At 47.7% G+C, this 17668-nt stretch overlaps 1 protein-coding gene across 3 annotated transcripts in view; it reads right to left on the bottom strand.

Moving 5' to 3' along the window:
* Positions 1 to 17668, bottom strand: part of pde3a (phosphodiesterase 3A, cGMP-inhibited) — a 384185-nt gene that overhangs the window by 41261 nt on the left and 325256 nt on the right. For all 3 annotated transcript variants that reach the window (XM_078419978.1, XM_078419979.1, XM_078419980.1), the window contains 3 exons: positions 11436 to 11521; positions 9740 to 9930; positions 4672 to 4809 (listed from right to left, as the gene is read on the bottom strand). In XM_078419978.1, the coding sequence (XP_078276104.1) occupies positions 4672 to 4809; positions 9740 to 9930; positions 11436 to 11521 (415 nt within the window). The remainder of the gene's footprint in view (positions 1 to 4671; positions 4810 to 9739; positions 9931 to 11435; positions 11522 to 17668) is intronic.

Raw genomic sequence — 17668 nt, 5'->3', positions numbered from 1 at the left:
GGCAGCAGATCTACCAGCTGCTGTAATGGCACAAATGGAACACAATAAAGCAACATGGCTGAGCAATAGGATATGGCTGTCATTTGAAAGGATTCTAATGGGACCGGTCAGTTTACAGTCACAGCAACAGGAGCGATCAATATCAGACTGCCTGCATGCAATACCTCACTCAATTTCCATTTCAAATGGCAAAAGTAATGAATTAGACATGGCTCATTTTAAACCATCACCAAAAAGTACGAGGAATGCCCAGTTTGAATGGATGAATGAATGAATGAAACTATTATCACATGTGACATGTCAGAGAGATTCATTGTTTTGCCTACACAAGTATGCAAAGAGTCGCCACATAAAGGGCACTGACAGAGTCACAAAGTATTACAAAGGGCGGCATGGTGGCGCAGTGGTAGAGTTGCTGCCTTACAAGGCTTGCCGCGCCGGAGACCCGGGCTGAATCCTGACTACGGGTGCTGCCTTTAGGGAGTTTGTACGTTCTCCCCGTGACCGTGTGGGTTTTCTCAGAGATCTTCAGTTTCCTCCCACACTCCAAAGGCGTGCAGGTTTGTAGGTAAATTGGCTTGGTAGAAGTGTAAATTGTCTCTAGTGAGTGTAGGATAGTGTTAGTGTGCGTAGGATCGCTGGTCGGTGCGGACACGGTGGGCCGAAGGGCCTGTTTCCGCGCTGTATCTCTAAACTAAACTAAATTCCATTTAGTCCTCGATGGTCCATCTTTGTTCTCGGCGGCCCTCCCATGCCGGGCCTCTCTTCGTTCTCTCGGTCCCTCCTCCCACGCCTGCTCCCTCTTGTTCTCATTGCCCCCCACCGTCGGGCCCTTCTTTGTTCTCGGAGGCGCGTACTCGACCGCCCTCCAGCACCCACGGTGGGCCAGTCCTCGCCGTTTGGAGGGATAATTTGCGAACCCAGGTTTCTCCGTCTGTAAACCAGGCCAAGCCTGCCGCTCCCACGACAAACACTAGCAGAACTATGCGCCAATTTACTGCAAATCTCCCCGCGTGTCACTGGATCTTGAACTTATTGACAGAACGGAGCAGAATCTTTGAACATGTGCAGGTAGAGGAGATTAGTCTAACTTGATGCGTTGTTCAGCACAGACATTGTAGGCCAAAGAGCCTGTTTTGCGCTGTATTCTATGTTCTATGTTTCTGATCATGAATTACCCAATCCAAATTACACATCCATTTGATATGAAGCTCATAACAGCACTTTTTAATTTTCTTTCGCTTTCCCCTTCGGGTGAAACCTCCACCATAGATATAGGTTTAGGTTTAGGCTTATCATTGCCATGTGTCATTGTCAGTGTGTACACACAGGTACAGCTTTGTTTTGCATGCTGTCCAAACAGATCAGAGATACCATCCATATATACAATCAAGTCAAAGTCAAATACAATCGAAGATAGACGCAAAATGCTGGAGTAACTCAGCGGGACAGGCGGAATCTCTGGATAGAAGGAATGACGTTTCGGTTCGAGACCCTTCTTCAGACCATTTTTTCCCTCTTCAGAATTTTTAAAAAAATCTTCAAAACTCGAAACGTCAATCCTTCTATCCAGAGATGCTATCCAGCATTTTGTGTCTATCTTCGGTGTAAACCAGCATCTGCAGTTCCTTCCGAACTCAAATATAATAGTTCAGTTTTGATTTCAGATTAGAGATGCAGCATGGAAACAGGCTCTTTGGTCCACAGAGTCCACGCCGACCATCAATCACCCATTCACTCTAGTCCAATGTTACCTTTTACATCCATTCTCATCACACTAGGGGCAATTTTCAGAGGGCCAATTAACCTACAAACCTGCACGTCTTTGGGATGTGGGAGGAAACCGTAGCACCTGGAGAAAACCCACGAGGTCACGGGGAGAACGTGCAAACTCCACACACGATAGCACCCGAGGTCAGGATCGAACCCTGGTCTCTGGGGCTGTGAGGCAGCGGCTCCAACAGCTGTGCCACTGTCACTCGACAGAGCAAATGAAATAAATGTAAGTTTTTCGAAAAGGACACAAAGTACTGGAGTAACTCAGCAGAGACCTAAAACGTCACCTATCCATGTTCTTCAGAGGCTGCTTCCTGACCCGCTGAGTTACTCCAGCACATTGCGTCTATCTTCGGTGTAAACCAGCATCTGCAGCTCCTTCTTACACATCTAAAAGGAAGATGGACACAAAATGCTGGAGTAACTCAGCGGGTGGCAGCGTCTCTGGAGAAAAAGGATGGGTGACATTTCGTGCCGTGACCCTTCTTTAGACTGAGTTCATTTGAATATTAAACAGTGTCTACTGTTCTTTGTTTCTACAACCTCAAGTTATTCTGGAATAGACTGGGGGAAAAAATATAACCTTTTTTTTTTTAAGATTGGGAACCTGATAAACGCAGCATGAAAATGACTGCCCTTAACTCCGATTTAATCTGCCATTGATCAGTCGTAATGTGACATTCTTTCCTCCAGCTTCATTCCTTGCACAGGCATCGCACGTTGCAAACGCATATTGACGTGACCTTGGTGTCCCACGTCATGTTGGCTTAGCAACAGATAAATCCAAAGTACTGTACTGCATTAAAAAAAAGGTGGCTCGAGAATAAAGGGACCAAAGAAATCTGGAACATCTTAAACAGATACAATGCTGCTGTTAACCTCGCTTTTGAAATTGAAAAGCTCAGGCTGCATCTCGAGCATCAAAACCCTTGAGCAATATTTTTGTCCGTTGTTTCGCATCGCTGGTGTACACAGAGGTGGACCTGCTGCCTTGCAGTGCCAGAGGCCCGGGTTCAATCCTTGCTACGGGCGCTGTCTGTACGGAGATCGTATGTTCTCACTGTGACCGCGCGGGTTTTCTCCGGGTGCTCCAGTTTTCTCCCTGATCCCAAAGACGTGCTGGTTTGTCGGTTAATTGGCTCCTGTAAACTACTCCAGTGGGTAGGATAGACCTAGTGTGATCGGGTGACCATTGGCCTGCGTGGACTCGGTACACCGAGGGGACTGTTTTAATGAGAAAGGAAAGGAAATGAGAAAACATTTCTTCACACAGAGAGTGGCGAGTCTGTGGAATTCTCTGCCACAGAAGGTAGTTGAGGCCAGTTCATTGGCTATATTTAAGAGGGAGTTAGATGTGGCCCTTGTGGCTAAAGGGATCAGGGGGTATGGAGAGAAGGCAGGTACGGGATACTGAGCTGGATGATCAGCCATGATCATATTGAATGGCGGTGCAGGCTCGAAGGGCCGAATGGCCTACTCCTGCACCTATTTTCTATGTCTATGTTTTCCCTGGGGGATTTCCGGGACCACTGGGCACCGCAGGGGGTTGAATGCATCCTTGACAAGGAGTGCAAGATAGTTGTAAAATAGTTTATTGTTTGTGTTGTATAATGGTGGTGGGTTCTGTTTTGGTTATATTGTGCTGTATATATTATTTTAATATTTGAATAAATATTTTTGATTAATAAAAAAAAAAAAGAGGGGACTGTTTCCATGCGGTATCTCAAAACTAAACTAATCTTTGTCGGCATGGACGAGTTGGGGGGAGGGGCATGTCTCCATGCTGTTTCGCTGTACGAAGACCAAACAAACAAACAAACACACAGAGGCACAAGGAACGGCAGGTGGTGGTTCACAAAAGAAGACACGAAGTGCTGGAGTAATTCTGGGTCAGGCAGCATCTCTGGAGAACACAGGTAAATGATGGTTCGGGTCAGGTTCCTAGGATCCTTCTTCAGACCATGTTATTGGGGTGAAAGGCATAGACTGGGGTGAGAAGTACTCTGGGACAAAGGGGATTTGTGGATGAGGTACCCGTCTGTGACAGCAGGGGGGGGGGGGGGGGGGAACCACGAAGGGTGTCAAAGGTTACGGTGAGAAGGCAGGAGAACGAGGTTGAGACGGAAAAGTAGATCAGCCATGATTGAATGACGGAGTAGACTCAATACCTACTCCACCATGCTGCCCTCTTTCCTTTGAGCATTAACCCTTTGAGGGTTTCCTTTGAGCATTTTAGATTTTTACTGCTAAAACCTTGCATGTGTCAGAAAAAACTAGTAATCTAACCACAGTAAAGTCAAGCCTAAAACAGTTTTCCACAAGGTTCAGTTTAGGTTAGTGTGGTTCAGTTTATTGTCACGAATGCCGAGGTACAGTAAAAAGCTTTTTCTGCGTGCTAACCAGTCAGCGGAAAGGCAATACGTGATTACAATCAAGCCAACCACAGATACATGATAAAGGGACTAACATTTAAGGCGCAAGATAAAGTACAGTAAAGATAGTCTGAGGGTCTCCAGTGAAATACATTGTAGCTCAGGCCCACTCTCTAGTTGTTGATAGGATGATAGGATGGATAGTTTAGTTTAGTTTAGTTTAGTAATACAGTGCAGTAACAGGCCCTTCTTCGGCCCACCGAGTCCGCACCAAACAGTAATCACTCCGTACACCAGCACTATCCCGTACACTCAGGACAATTTATAATTTTTGCCGAAGCCAATTAATCGACAAACCCGCACATCTTTGGAATGTGGGAGGAAACCGGAGCACCTGGGGAAAACCCACGCGGTCTTGAGGAGAACGTGTAAACTCTATACAGACAGCACCCGCAGTCAGGATTGAACCTGGACCTCCGTGCCGCCCAGTGTGTTTACACCACACAGAACAGCTCTTGCTCACCTGGCTGAGTATCCGGCCACATTTTGAGCCTGTCATCTCCATGAGATCAAAGATGGGAAAATTCCAGTTGTTCAGTTGTGTGAATATCATCTCCAGATCTTCCATTAGGAGAGGTTCTGGGGCAAGGATTGGTTTCTCCTGAAAAAAATTAAAGGAGAGGGTCAGCTGGAGTGACATTGAAACGTGGACATCTTTATTCAAAGACTTGGGGGAACAATTCAAACCCAATGCACCCATCAGGAATCTGAGGAGATTGGGTGCAATGCTGGTTTTACATCATGCCTGACTGTACAGAGACACAAGGAACTGCAGGTGTTGGAATTGTCAGCAAAACACCATGTGTGAAGACGCAAGAGTGTTTTATTGTCATATATCCCAGATAGCACAATGACATTCTTACCTGCTGGAAGAACTCAGCGGGTCAGGCAGCATCTTTTAGACAATAGACAATAGACAATAGGTGCAGGAGTAGGCCATTCAGCCTTTCGAGCCAGCACCGCCATTCAATGCGATCATGGCTGATCACTCTCAATCAGTACCCCGTTCCTGCCTTCTCCCCATACCCCCTCACTCCGCTATCCTTAAGAGCTCTATCCAGCTCTCTCTTGAAAGCATCCAACGAACTGGCCTCCACTGCCTTCTGAGGCAGAGAATTCCACACCTTCACCACCCTCTGACTGAAAAAGTTCTTCCTCATCTCCGTTCTAAATGGCCTACCCCTTATTCTTAAACTGTGGCCCCTTGTTCTGGACTCCCCCAACATTGGGAACATGTTATCTGCCTCTAATGTGTCCAATCCCCTAATTATCTTATATGTTTCAATAAGATCCCCCCTCATCCTTCTAAATTCCAGTGTATACAAGCCCAATCGCTCCAGCCTTTCAACATACGACAGTCCCGCCATTCCGGGAATTAACCTAGTGAACCTACGCTGCACGCCCTCAATAGCAAGAATATCCTTCCTCAAATTTGGAGACCAAAACTGCACACAGTACTCCAGGTGCGGTCTCACCAGGGCCCGGTACAACTGTAGAAGGACCTCTTTGCTCCTATACTCAACTCCTCTTGTTACGAAGGCCAACATTCCATTGGCTTTCTTCACTGCCTGCTGTACCTGCATGCTTCCTTTCATTGACTGATGCACTAGGACACCCAGATCTCGTTGAACTCCCCATCCTCCTAACTTGACACCATTCAGATAATAATCTGCCTTTCTATTCTTACTTCCAAAGTGAATAACCTCACGCTTATCTACATTAAACTGCATCTGCCATGTATCCGCCCACTCACACAACCTGTTCAAGTCACCCTGCAGCCTTATTGCATCTTCCTCACAATTCACACTACCCCCCAACTTAGTATCATCTGCAAATTTGCTAATGGTACTTTTAATCCCTTCGTCTAAGTCATTAATGTATATCGTAAATAGCTGGGGTCCCAGCACCGAACCTTGCGGTACCCCACTGGTCACTGCCTGCCATTCCGAAAGGGACCCATTTATCCCCACTCTTTGCCTTCTGTCTGTCAACCAATTTTCTATCCATGTCAGTACCCTACCCCCAATACCATGTGCCCTAATTTTGCCCACTAATCTCCTATGTGGGACCTTGTCGAAGGCTTTCTGAAAGTCGAGGGACACCACATCCACTGACTCTCCCTTGTCAATTTTCCTAGTTACATCCTCAAAAAATTCCAGTAGATTTGTCAAGCATGATTTCCCCTTCGTAAATCCATGCTGACTCGGAATGATCCCGTTACTGCTATCCAAATGCTCAGCAATTTTGTCTTTTATAATTGACTCCAGCATCTTCCCCACCACTGATGTCAGACTAACTGGTCTATAATTACCCGTTTTCTCTCTCCCTCCTTTCTTAAAAAGTGGGATAACATTTGCTATCCTCCAATCCACAGGAACTGATCCTGAATCTATAGAACATTGAAAAATGATCTCCAATGCTTCCACTATTTCTAGAGCCACCTCCTTAAGTACTCTGGGATGCAGACCATCAGGCCCTGGGGATTTATCAGCCTTCAGTCCCATCAGTCTACCCAAAACCATTTCCTGCCTAATGTGGATTTCCTTCAGTTCCTCCATCACCCTAGGTTCTCCGGCCCCTAGAACATTTGGGAGATTGTGTGCATCTTCCTCAGTGAAGACAGATCCAAAGTAACGGTTTAACTCGTCTGCCATTTCTTTGTTCCCCATAATAAATTCCCCTGCTTCTGTCTTCAAGGGACCCACATTTGCCTTGACTATTTTTTTCCTCTTCACGTACCTTTAGTTTAGTTTAGTATAGAGATACAGCATGGAAACAGGCCCTCCGGCCTACCAGGTCCACGCCAACCAGCGATCCCCGTACACGAGCCCTATCCTACACACCAGGGACAATTTACAATTTCACCGAAGCCAATTAACCTACAAACCCGTACGTCTTTAGCACGTGGGAGGAAACCAGAACACCCGGAGAAAATCCACACAGGTCACGGGTAGAACGTACAAACTCCGTACAGACAGCACCCTTGGTCAGGATCCAACCCAGGTCTCTGGCCCTGCAGAGGGAATGGAAAGACAATATTTCGGGTTGGGACTTTTCTTTAGTCTGACGGAGTGTGTGTGGGGGGGGGGGGGGGGGGGGAAAGGAAGCCGGAAAATCATTGTCTCGCACTTCCCTCCCCACCCCCCTCACTTTTCTTTCCCAACACACTCCTCTTTACTTCATCGGTCTGAAGAAGGGTCCTGACCTGAAATGCCCATTCCCTCCACAGATGATGCCTGACCCGCTGAGTTCCTCAAGCATTTTGTGTTGTGGGTGGCTTTATCACAAATTGAAGCCAGACAGTAATATTGATCAACATGCACAAATGGCAGCCAGTGAGTTTGGCCAAAGTGACTCCTGTTACATTTATTCATACTTCTATTATAAACGATGCTACCGTCACATTTTTCATTCCAAAGTCCCCTCTGTGTGTATTTATATAAAAATAAACTGCTGATGCAAGCTTGTCATGCTACAAGTCCACCCTCTCACCAGCAGCAGTGACGTACTGCAGCTCACTGAGGTGAAAGCCAAGAAATAAGTCCCACGATAATGTCAGAAATCTGCGCTGTGATGTGAATATACGCTAAAACTGCAGAAAAGATTTCTGATTCCCTCTGGGAATCTCGACCCTCAGTTTAGAGTTTCATTTCGAATTCAGAGATACAGCACGGAAACAAATCCTTCAGTCCTTCAGCCGACCATTGATCACCCGTCCACACCAGTTCTGTGTTAGCTCACTTTCTCATCCCCTCCCTACACACCAGGGGACAATTTTACAGAGGGCCAATTAACCTGCGAACCCGCACGCCTGTGGGAGGAAACCGGAGTACCCAGAGGAAACCCACGCAGTCACAGGGAGAACATGCAAACTCCACACACAGACAGTACCCGAGGTCAGGATCGAACCCGGGTCTCCGGTGCCGTGAGGCAGTCTGAAGTAGGGTCTCCATCAAACCATCGACCATCCATGTTCCGCCGAGATGCAGCCTGACCTGCTGAGTTACTCCAGCACTTTGTGTCTTTTGTGTATTAACCAGCATCTGCAGTTCCTTGTTTCAACATTTTGATAGTCCAACCCGCTGTTCCACTGTTTCCTCCGGGTGCTTCGGTTTCCTCCCACATCCCAAAGACGTGCAGGTTTGTAGGTTAATTAACCCTCTGTAAATTGCCCCTGGTGTGTAGGGAGTGGATGAGAAAGTGGGATAACATGGAACTAGTGCGAATGGGTGATCGATGGTTGGCATGGGCTCGGTGGGCCTGTTTCCATGCTGTATCTCAAAATCTAAAAAATACTGAAACAGTTTGAGTCAGAAGATGTGTTATGGAGTCCTTGCTGTCTTTTAATGTCGGGTCAGGTTGCTTCATGAACCATCTTTGCTAGGTTTAAGTTCTGGCACGGCAGAGTAACAGGTAACCAGATCACCGGAACAAAGCACTTACAGCTTTACTTTTAGAGTTTTAGACTTTAGTCTCATCGACCAGAGATACCCCGTGGAAACAGGCCCTTCGGCCCAGCGAGTTCACTCCGTCCAGCCATCACCCTGTACACTGGCACTCTCCCACACTGGGAGAGAGACTGGAGGCTGAAAGACAGGAGCGACTAGGCTTGTATACACTGGAATTTAGAAGGATGAGAGGAGATCTTATCGAAACGTATAAGATTATTAAGGGGTTGGAACGTTAGAGGCAGGAATCATGTTCCGAATGTTGGGGGAGTCCAGAACAAGGGACCATAGTTTAAGAATAAGGGGTAGGCCATTTAGAACTGAGATGAGGGAAAACTTTTTCAGTCAGAGAGTTGTGAATCTGTGGAATTCTCTGCCTCAGAAGGCAGTGGAGGCCAATTCTCTGAATGCATTCAAGAGAGAGCTAGATAGAGCTCTTAAGGATAGCGGAGTCGGGGGGTATGGGGAGAAGGCAGGAACGGGGTACTGATTGAGAATGATCAACCATGATCACATTGAATGGCGGTGCTGGCTTGAAGGGCCGAATGGCCTCCTCCTGCACCTATTGTCTATTGTCACACACTAGGAACAATTTACAATTGTTACCGAAGCCAATTAACCTACAAACCTCTAGGGCTTTGGAATGTGGGAGGAAACCGGAGCAGCCGGAAGAAAGCCACCTGGTCACAGGGGGAACGTGCAAACTCCCCACAGACAGTACCCGAGGTCAGGATCGAAGGTGGGTCTGTGGCGCTGTAAGGCGGCAACTCTACTGCTGCACCACCATGTTGCCCACACTTAGTTCCATGTTATTCCAGTTTCAGATCCTACAAACCAGGGGCAATTTTACAGAGGGCCAATTAACTTACAAATCCGCACATCTTTGGAATGTGGGAGGAAACCGGAGCACCAAGAGGAAACCCACAAGGTTACAGGGAGAACGTGCAATCTCCGTACAGACAGCACCCCACGAGGTCAGAATCGAACCCGGGTCTCTGGCACTGTGAGGAGGCAACTCTACCGCTGCGCCACCATGACGCCCACAGACTAAACACAGACCGGACGCCATTCCTCTGGAAGTACCTCAGCTGGGATGAGGTGGAGCAAGGTGATGTCCTCGGGCCTGTAGATCCCACAGCCAGACCCCGCGAGGGACTGCTCCAAACCTTTGGCTGAGGAGTCCTGGTCTTCGTCGTTTTGCGTGATGTCACTGCTGTCACTGTTGTTTGTCTCGTGGGTGCTGTCATAGTCCGAGGTGGCTTGGCTGGGGTCGTCTGTCGGAGACAAATGTCCAACTGTTCATTACCTTGCCGCGGCTTGCTGGAGTGCCTGCCCCCATCAGCAGTGAATCAAAACACCTTAAACCTTGTCCCCTGTCGGCCCACTCCTCTCATCCCTAATGCCTTTGCCTGTTAGAACCTCGTTCTTTCGTCACAAGACCATCAGGTGCGGGGGCAGAATGAGGCCATTCAGCACATTGAGCCCGCTCCGCCATTCAATCATGGCTGATCTATTTTTCCCTCTCAACCCCATTCTCCTGACTTCTCCCCGGAACCTTTGATATCCTTCCTAATCAGTAACCAATCAATCTCTGCTTTTAAAAATACCCAATCACTTGGTCTCTACTGCCATCTGTGGAAATGTGTTCTATAGATTCACTACCCACTGGCTAAATAAATTCCTTCTTGTCTCCATACCTCTTCCAGGCAATTCTAATGACTGGTGGGTACATAATCAGCTGGAAAGTCCTCACCAGAGGCTACAATGGTAAGGATCGTGGCCGAGATGTATAACAGGTGGCCAAGATGTACAACTCTTACCTACCTCCACATGATCCATGTCCCTCCATTCCCTGCATATCCATGTGTCTATCCAAAAGATTCTTAAAGACGACTATTGTATCTGCCTCCACCATCCTGTGTAACCACCAGCACGTTCCACGCACCCACCACCCTGTGTAAAAAAACCTGCCCGCACATCTACTTTAAACATTGCCCCTCTCATGTTAAAACTATGCCCTCTACTCTTTGACTTTTCCACCCTTAGGAAAAGGTTCTGACTGTCTACGCTATCTATCTATGCCTCTCATCATTTTCTCTACTTTGATTGAGTCTCCCCGCCACCTCTGGCATTCCAGAGAACCCAAGTTTGTCCAACCTCTCCTAGGGTCATAGGGTCTATACAGCCATGAAACCAGGCCCTTCAGCCCAACTTTCCCACTCTGGCCAAGATGCCTACTGATACTAGTCCCACCTGCCTGCATTTGGCTCCCATCCTTCTAAACCTTTCCTATCCATGTACCAGTCCAAATGTCTTTTAAATGTGATAGTACCTGCTTCAACTACCGCCTCCGGTAGTTCGTCCCATATAACCCACCAACTTCTGTGCGATAAAGTTGCCCCTCAGGTTCCTATTACATTTTCCCTCCCTCACCTTAAACCTATGTCCTCTGGTTCTTGATTCCCCTACTCTGCGCAAGAGACACTGTGTGTTTGCCCGATCTATTCCTCTCATGATTTTGTACACTCTTATCCTCCTACGCTCCAAGGAATATAGTCCTTGCCTGCCCAATCTCTCGCGGGAATTCAGGCCATTGAGATCTGGCACCATCCTTGTAAATCTTCCCTGCTCCACGCACATCTTCTCTCCTGAAATTAACCTAACATCAGATAACCCAACATCCAGCCTCAAAATCCCTTCCATTGAAGAACAACTTTGACAGTCTGATAATCCAACACTAAATCCTCATTGCTGCCATTGTTGGAGATGAACTGCTCACCTGTCTGGCTCAGTAAGTGCCCTGTTGTCTCCACTCTTCCCGCTGTGCTGTCCGAGTGTGTCAGCTTACTGAAAGGCCGGCCGCAACTGCAACATCAAATAAGCCACGTTTTAGATAGGAGCACACAAGCTTTAAACAATGTGCTTGTATCTAGGTGACCCAAGGGACTGCAGATGCTGGAGTCTTGCGCAAAAGAGGAAGTGCTGGAGTAACCCAGCGGGTCAGACAGCTTCTGTGGAGGGAGTGGACCGGCGATATTTTGGTTCGATATCAGTTCTTCAGACTGATTGTATTGGGAGGGGGGAACAGCACAGAGTCTGTGCCGACCAGCGATCGCCCTGTACACTAACACTGTCCCACACACTCGTGACTATTTACAATTTTTACCAAAGCCAATAATCCTGTACGTCTTCGGAGTGTGGGAGGAAACCGGAGCACCCGGTGCAGTCCAATGCGGTCACGGGGAGAACGTTTAAACTCTAAACGGACAGCACCTGTAGTCAGGATTGAACCCGGGACTCTGGCACTGTAAGGCAGCAACTCTATCACTGCGCCTCAGTTGTTTAATTACTTAGTTAATGGGCTGGTTACAAATCTGTTGGATAAACACATGGGTTGGGAGTGAGGATACAAGTTGGCTGAGGAAGATAGGATGGAAGAATGGTCACACCAGTTGGGTTTAACAATCTATGTAATCCCACGTAGATATTCAACTTTACATCTGGATCAGTGCGTCAATGATCAGGATTGACCTGGCATTGGACAATGTAGAACACAGTTTAGTCTAGACATCGCTTTCTCACTGAAACCAGTTTTCCGTTGTAAAGTGTTAATAACTTTTAAGTGTTCCATTGTATTTTGGCTGAGCTTTAACTCCTTGTGCCTGCAACATGTTTTATGATTCATTCCCGCTTGCCTGCATCAAGATCTGCCTACCCTTGCGTAGGAAGGAACTGCAGATGCTGGTTTACACCGAAGATAGACACAAAATGCATCAGTAACGCAGCGGGACAGGCAGCATCTCTGGAGAAAAGGAATAGGTGACGTTTCGGATCGAAATCATTCTTTGTTCTGAAGAAGGGTTTCGACCCGAAAGGTCACCTATTCCTTTTCTCCAGAGATGCTGCCTGACCCGCTGAGTTACTCCAGCACTTTGCGGCTATCTTTGAAAGACAAAGCCGCTGTTTGTAAAGGGAGAATGGCAGAGCTTCTGCCTATATTTGGATTGCAGAGAAGGTGTTGGATGCTAATAAATCTGCAAAATATTGAGGAGAAACTGTTTAATATCAACCTAATGTGGCTGACAACTATTATATAAACAGTTCCAACAGATATTTATTTAAAAACGATTGTAAAACGCAGTCGTTTCATGTAGGGAAAAAAAACTGCAGATGCTGGTTTAAATCGAAGGTAGACACAAATTGCTGGAGCAACTCAGCGGGACAGGCAGCATCTCGGGAGAGAAGGAATGGGTGACGTTTCGGGTCGAGGGTCTCGACCCGAAACGTCACCCATTCCTTCTCTCCCGAGATGCTGCCTGACCCGCTGAGTTTCTCCAGCATTTTGTGTCTACCATCATTTCATGTAGACTGCTTTCAAGACAGAGAACATCACACAGAGAGCCTGAGCGAAAATCAAAATCACCTCCGTTTTGGACAATAACAAGATCTTCCAGTGACTGCAGTTAAAAATCTGGTGATCTTTGACATTTCTGATCACGTCACCAGTCACAGAGAGTCATAGAGTCTGACCTGCTGAGTTTAGTTTAGTTTAGTTGAAAAATACAGCACTGAAACAGGCCCATCGGCCCACCGAGTCCAGCGATCATCCCGCACACTAACACTATCCTACACACACTATCCTACACACAATATTACCAAGCCAATTAGCCTACAAACCTGTATGTCTTTGGAGTGTGGGAGGAAACCGGTGCTCCTGGAGAAAACCCATGCAGGTCACCGAGAGAACGTTCAAACTCTGTACAGACAGCACCCGTAGTCAGGATTGAACCTGGGTCTCTGGCGCTCTAAGGCAGTAACTCTACCACTGAGTCACCGAGCCGCCCCATTACTCCAGCACTTTGTGTCTATCTTTGGTATAAACCAGCATTTGCAGTTCTTTCTTCTATGCCTTATCTTTCAAATTTTCTTTCAAGAGTCAAGAGAATTTAATTGTCATATTTACTGACAACAGGCCAATGAAATTCTCGAGAAAAGGCACAAAGTGCCAGAGTAACTCAGAGGGTCAGACTGGAGAACATGGATGTGATTGTTTAGGCCAAGACCTTTCTTCAGATGGGTTATATTACAGGGGGAGAAAGGTGGATTAGAGGTGGGGGCAGGATAGAGCCTGGCAAGTGATAGGTGGGGTGTTTGTTGATGGCCACTACTACAATCAGTCCGAAGATGGGTCCCGACCTGAAACATTGCCTATCCATGTTCTCCAGGGATGCTGCCTGACTCGCTGAGTTACTCCAGCACTTTGTCTCTTTCTTTGTAAACCGGCACCCACAGTTTTTATTTGGAAATACAGAGCAGAAACAAGCCCTTCGGCCTAGTGAGTCCGCAGCGACCAGTGATTCCGCACATTAACACTATCCTGCACACACTAGGGCCAATTTACATTTATACCAAGCCAATTAACCTACATACCTGTACGTCTTTGGAGTGTGGGAGGAAACCGAAGATCTCGGAGAAAACCCATGCGGTCATGAGGAGAACGTACAAACTCCGTACAGACAGCACCCGTAGTCAGGATCGAACTCGGGTCTCTGACACTGTAAGCGCCATAAGGCAGCAACTCCACCGCTGCGCCACCGTGCCGCTGTTCCTTGTGTCTAGAATAAAATTCTTACTTGCTGCAGTTCAACCGGCCTCACACAGAGGGTGATGAATCTGTGGAATTCTTTGCCACAGAAAGTAGTTGAGGCCAGTTCATTGGCTATATTTAAGAGGGAGTTAGATGTGGCCCTTGTGGCTAAAGGGATCAGGGGATATGGAGAGAAGGCAGGTACGGGATACTGAGTTGGATGATCAGCCATGATCATATTGAATGGCGGTGCAGGCTCGAAGGGCCGAATGGCCCACTCCTGCACCTATTTTCTATGTTTCTAAACGTCTATCTGCTTACTCCAGTTAAAGTGCTGAAGTAACTCAGTGGGTCTGACTGCCCAGGCAATGCTTCGGGTCGGGACCCTATTCCAGACTGATTGCAGTGGGGGGGGGGGGGGGGGAGAGGAAGCTGGAAGAGAGGCGAGGGTGGGACTGAGCCTGGCAAGTGATAGGTGGACACAGCTGAGGGAGGCTTTGATTAGCAGATGGGTGGACGAAGGCTAGACATGAAAAAGAGGCAGGCAATCTCTGGCCTTTGTTCATAGGGAGGACATACAAACCCCGTGCAGCCAGCACCCGTAGTCAGGATTGAACCCGGGTCTTCGACACTGTAAAGGCAGCAATTGTACCACTGCACAACCATGCTGCAATTAGCGCACTATAATGGCCTATACAGTCTAAATAAACATAGTCTGAAGGTTGCCAATTAGATAGATTGGAGGCCAGTACCACTCTCTAGTTAGTGAGAGGATGGTTCAAGTGCCTGATAACAACTTGGATGAAACTGTCCCTGAATCTGGAGGGGTGCGTTTTCAAACATGAAATAGGAACAGCATGGGACCAGATTCAAATTTCGCAGGAGATGGTGGGAATAATATTCATGGCTTCTAACGGTGATTTAATAATTGTAGCACACTGCCAATCCGTCTGCCCTGGCCATTGCTTGTCCTAATTAGCAAGAGGGCAATTTTATATTTGGCCAGCTGCTCGATGTTAAGAGGTCATCGACGGGGCACATCAAAGGTCAAAGGGCACACATGGTGCCCTAAAATCATGCATCAAATTTCACAAATGATGTGTGTAGAAAGGAACTGCAGATGCTGGTTAATACCAAAGATAAACACTCAGTACTGGAGTAACTGAACGGGTCAGGCAGCATCTCTGGAGAAAAAGGGTGGGTGATGTTTCGGGCCAGGACCCTACTTGTGCTCTTCAAGTAGTGTGCTGGCAATCTATATACTAAAACTCTCGTTTGTTTGTTTGTTTGTTTGTTCCTGAACTACAGTCAAAACTGTTCACGATAGCGCAACTATTTTAGGCCCACCTTACTCACGGTCGTCCCTTTGGTGCTAATGGAAGATGTTTCATTGAAATCGGTGTTATACTTTTAAAGTTATTCACATTTTAATGTTTAAATCTATCTCCTAGGGAGGGAGAGAGGGAGGGAGGATAAGAGGGGGTAGAGGGGGTGTAGAGGGGGTGGAGGGGGGAGGGAAGGGGAGAGGGGAGGAGGGAGGGGGAGAAGGGAGGGGGGAGGGGAGGGCAGGGAAGGGGAGAGGAGGAGGGAGGGGAAGGGAGGAGGGAGAGGAGGAGGGGGGCGAGGAGGGAGGGAGGAGGGGGGAGGAAGGAGGGGGGAGGGGAGGAGGGAGGGGAAGGGAGGAGGGAGAGGAGGAGGGGGAGGGGAGGGGGAGGAGGGAGGGGGAGAAGGGAGGGGGAGGAGGGAGGGGGAGGAGGGAGGGGGAGGATGGGGGAGGGAGCGGGGAGAGAGAGGGGGAGGGGGGAGAGGGTGCTGCACCAATGCAGGAGAGGTTTGGGCCCAACGGGTCCACTTGGTCTAGTAGAACATAAAACAGTAGCACAGGAATAGGCCCTTCGGCCCGCAATGTCTTTGCCCAACATGATGCCAAGACCAACTCTTATGTGCCTGCACGTGATCCATATCCCTCCATTCCCTTGTATATCCATGTGCCTATCCAAAGGTAATTGAAACACCGCTGTCAGATCTGCCTCCACCAGCACCCCTGGCAGCACGTTCCAGGCACCCACCACCTTCAGTGCAAAATACTTACCCCACACATCTCTTTTAAACTTTTCCCCTCTCACCTTAAAGCTTTGCCCTCTGGTATTTGACATCTCCACCCTGGGTAAAAGGTTCTGACTGTCTACCATATATATGCCTCTCATCATTTTATCCACTCAAGTCTCCTCCCAACCTCCGCCTTTCCAGAGTTTTGTTTAAATACTGCTTTTTTTAACTAAAAAAGAGCGAAACTTAATCAACACTCATCCTCATGGTCTTTGTACAACTATATCTTGAAGTTATATCATGCCTCAGAAATATAACAGAGATGCCTTCAAAAAGTAAACAGGAGTCACAAGGAACTGCAGATGCTGGAATCTTGAGCAAAGCACAAAGCGCTGGAGGAACTCAGTAGGTCAGGCAGCGTCTGTGGAGGGAAATGGACAGGGAGGCGACGGTTTGGGTCGAGGCCCTTCGTCAGACATTTGTATTTGGAGTTTGAAGGAGGATCCCGACCCGAAACGTCGTCTGTCCGTTTCCCTCCACAGATGCTGCCTGACCCGCTGAGTTTCTCCAAAATTTGCGTGTTTGTGATCAAAGAGCGTGACAGAATATCAAATCACAGAGAAGAATATTGGATAGACACAAACAGCTGGAGTAACTCAGTGGGCCAGACAGCATCTCTGGAGAAAAGGGATAGGTGATGTTTGGGGTCGAGATCTTTCTTCGCTCTGAAGAAGTGTCTTGACCCAAAAAGTCACCTTTTCCTTTTCTTCAGAGCTGCTGTCTGACCCGCTGAGTTACCCTAGCTTTTTGTGTCTATCTTCGTTTTAGCATCTGCAGTTCCTTCCTACACGAGAAGAATATTGGAACAGGTAATACATAGTACATAGTGTTGATCTGGGAGATGTGTTTTAAAGGACAGAGAGTTTGAGAGATAGACGGGTTGCAGGGAGAACATTCTTAAACGCAGGACTAAGGACATTTGTTATCACTGGAGACTAATATCAGAGAAATCATAGGAGCCAGAACAGTATGGTGGCACGGTGGCGCAGCGGTAGAGTTGCTGCCTTACAGCGCCAGAGGCCCGGGTTTGATCCTGACTATGGGTGTTGTCTGTGCGGAGTTTGTACGTTTTCCCCGTGACCGCGTGGGTTTTCCCCAGATGCTCCGGTTTCCTCCCGTATCCCAAAGACGTACAGGCTTGAGGGTTAACTGGCTTCAGTTGTAAATTGTCCAGAGAGTGCAGGATAGTGTTAGTGTACGGAGATCGATGGTCGGTGCACACTCGTTGGGGCCAAAGGGCCTGTTTCCATGCTGCATCTGTAAACTAAACTAAAGTAAACTAAAGCAGCTGTATAGAAATGTAGGAGACTTGTAGG

Source organism: Rhinoraja longicauda, chromosome 23, assembly GCF_053455715.1.
Source record: "Rhinoraja longicauda isolate Sanriku21f chromosome 23, sRhiLon1.1, whole genome shotgun sequence".
Classification (NCBI taxonomy): domain Eukaryota; kingdom Metazoa; phylum Chordata; class Chondrichthyes; order Rajiformes; family Arhynchobatidae; genus Rhinoraja; species Rhinoraja longicauda.
This window is presented reverse-complemented; position numbering and strand designations above follow the sequence as displayed.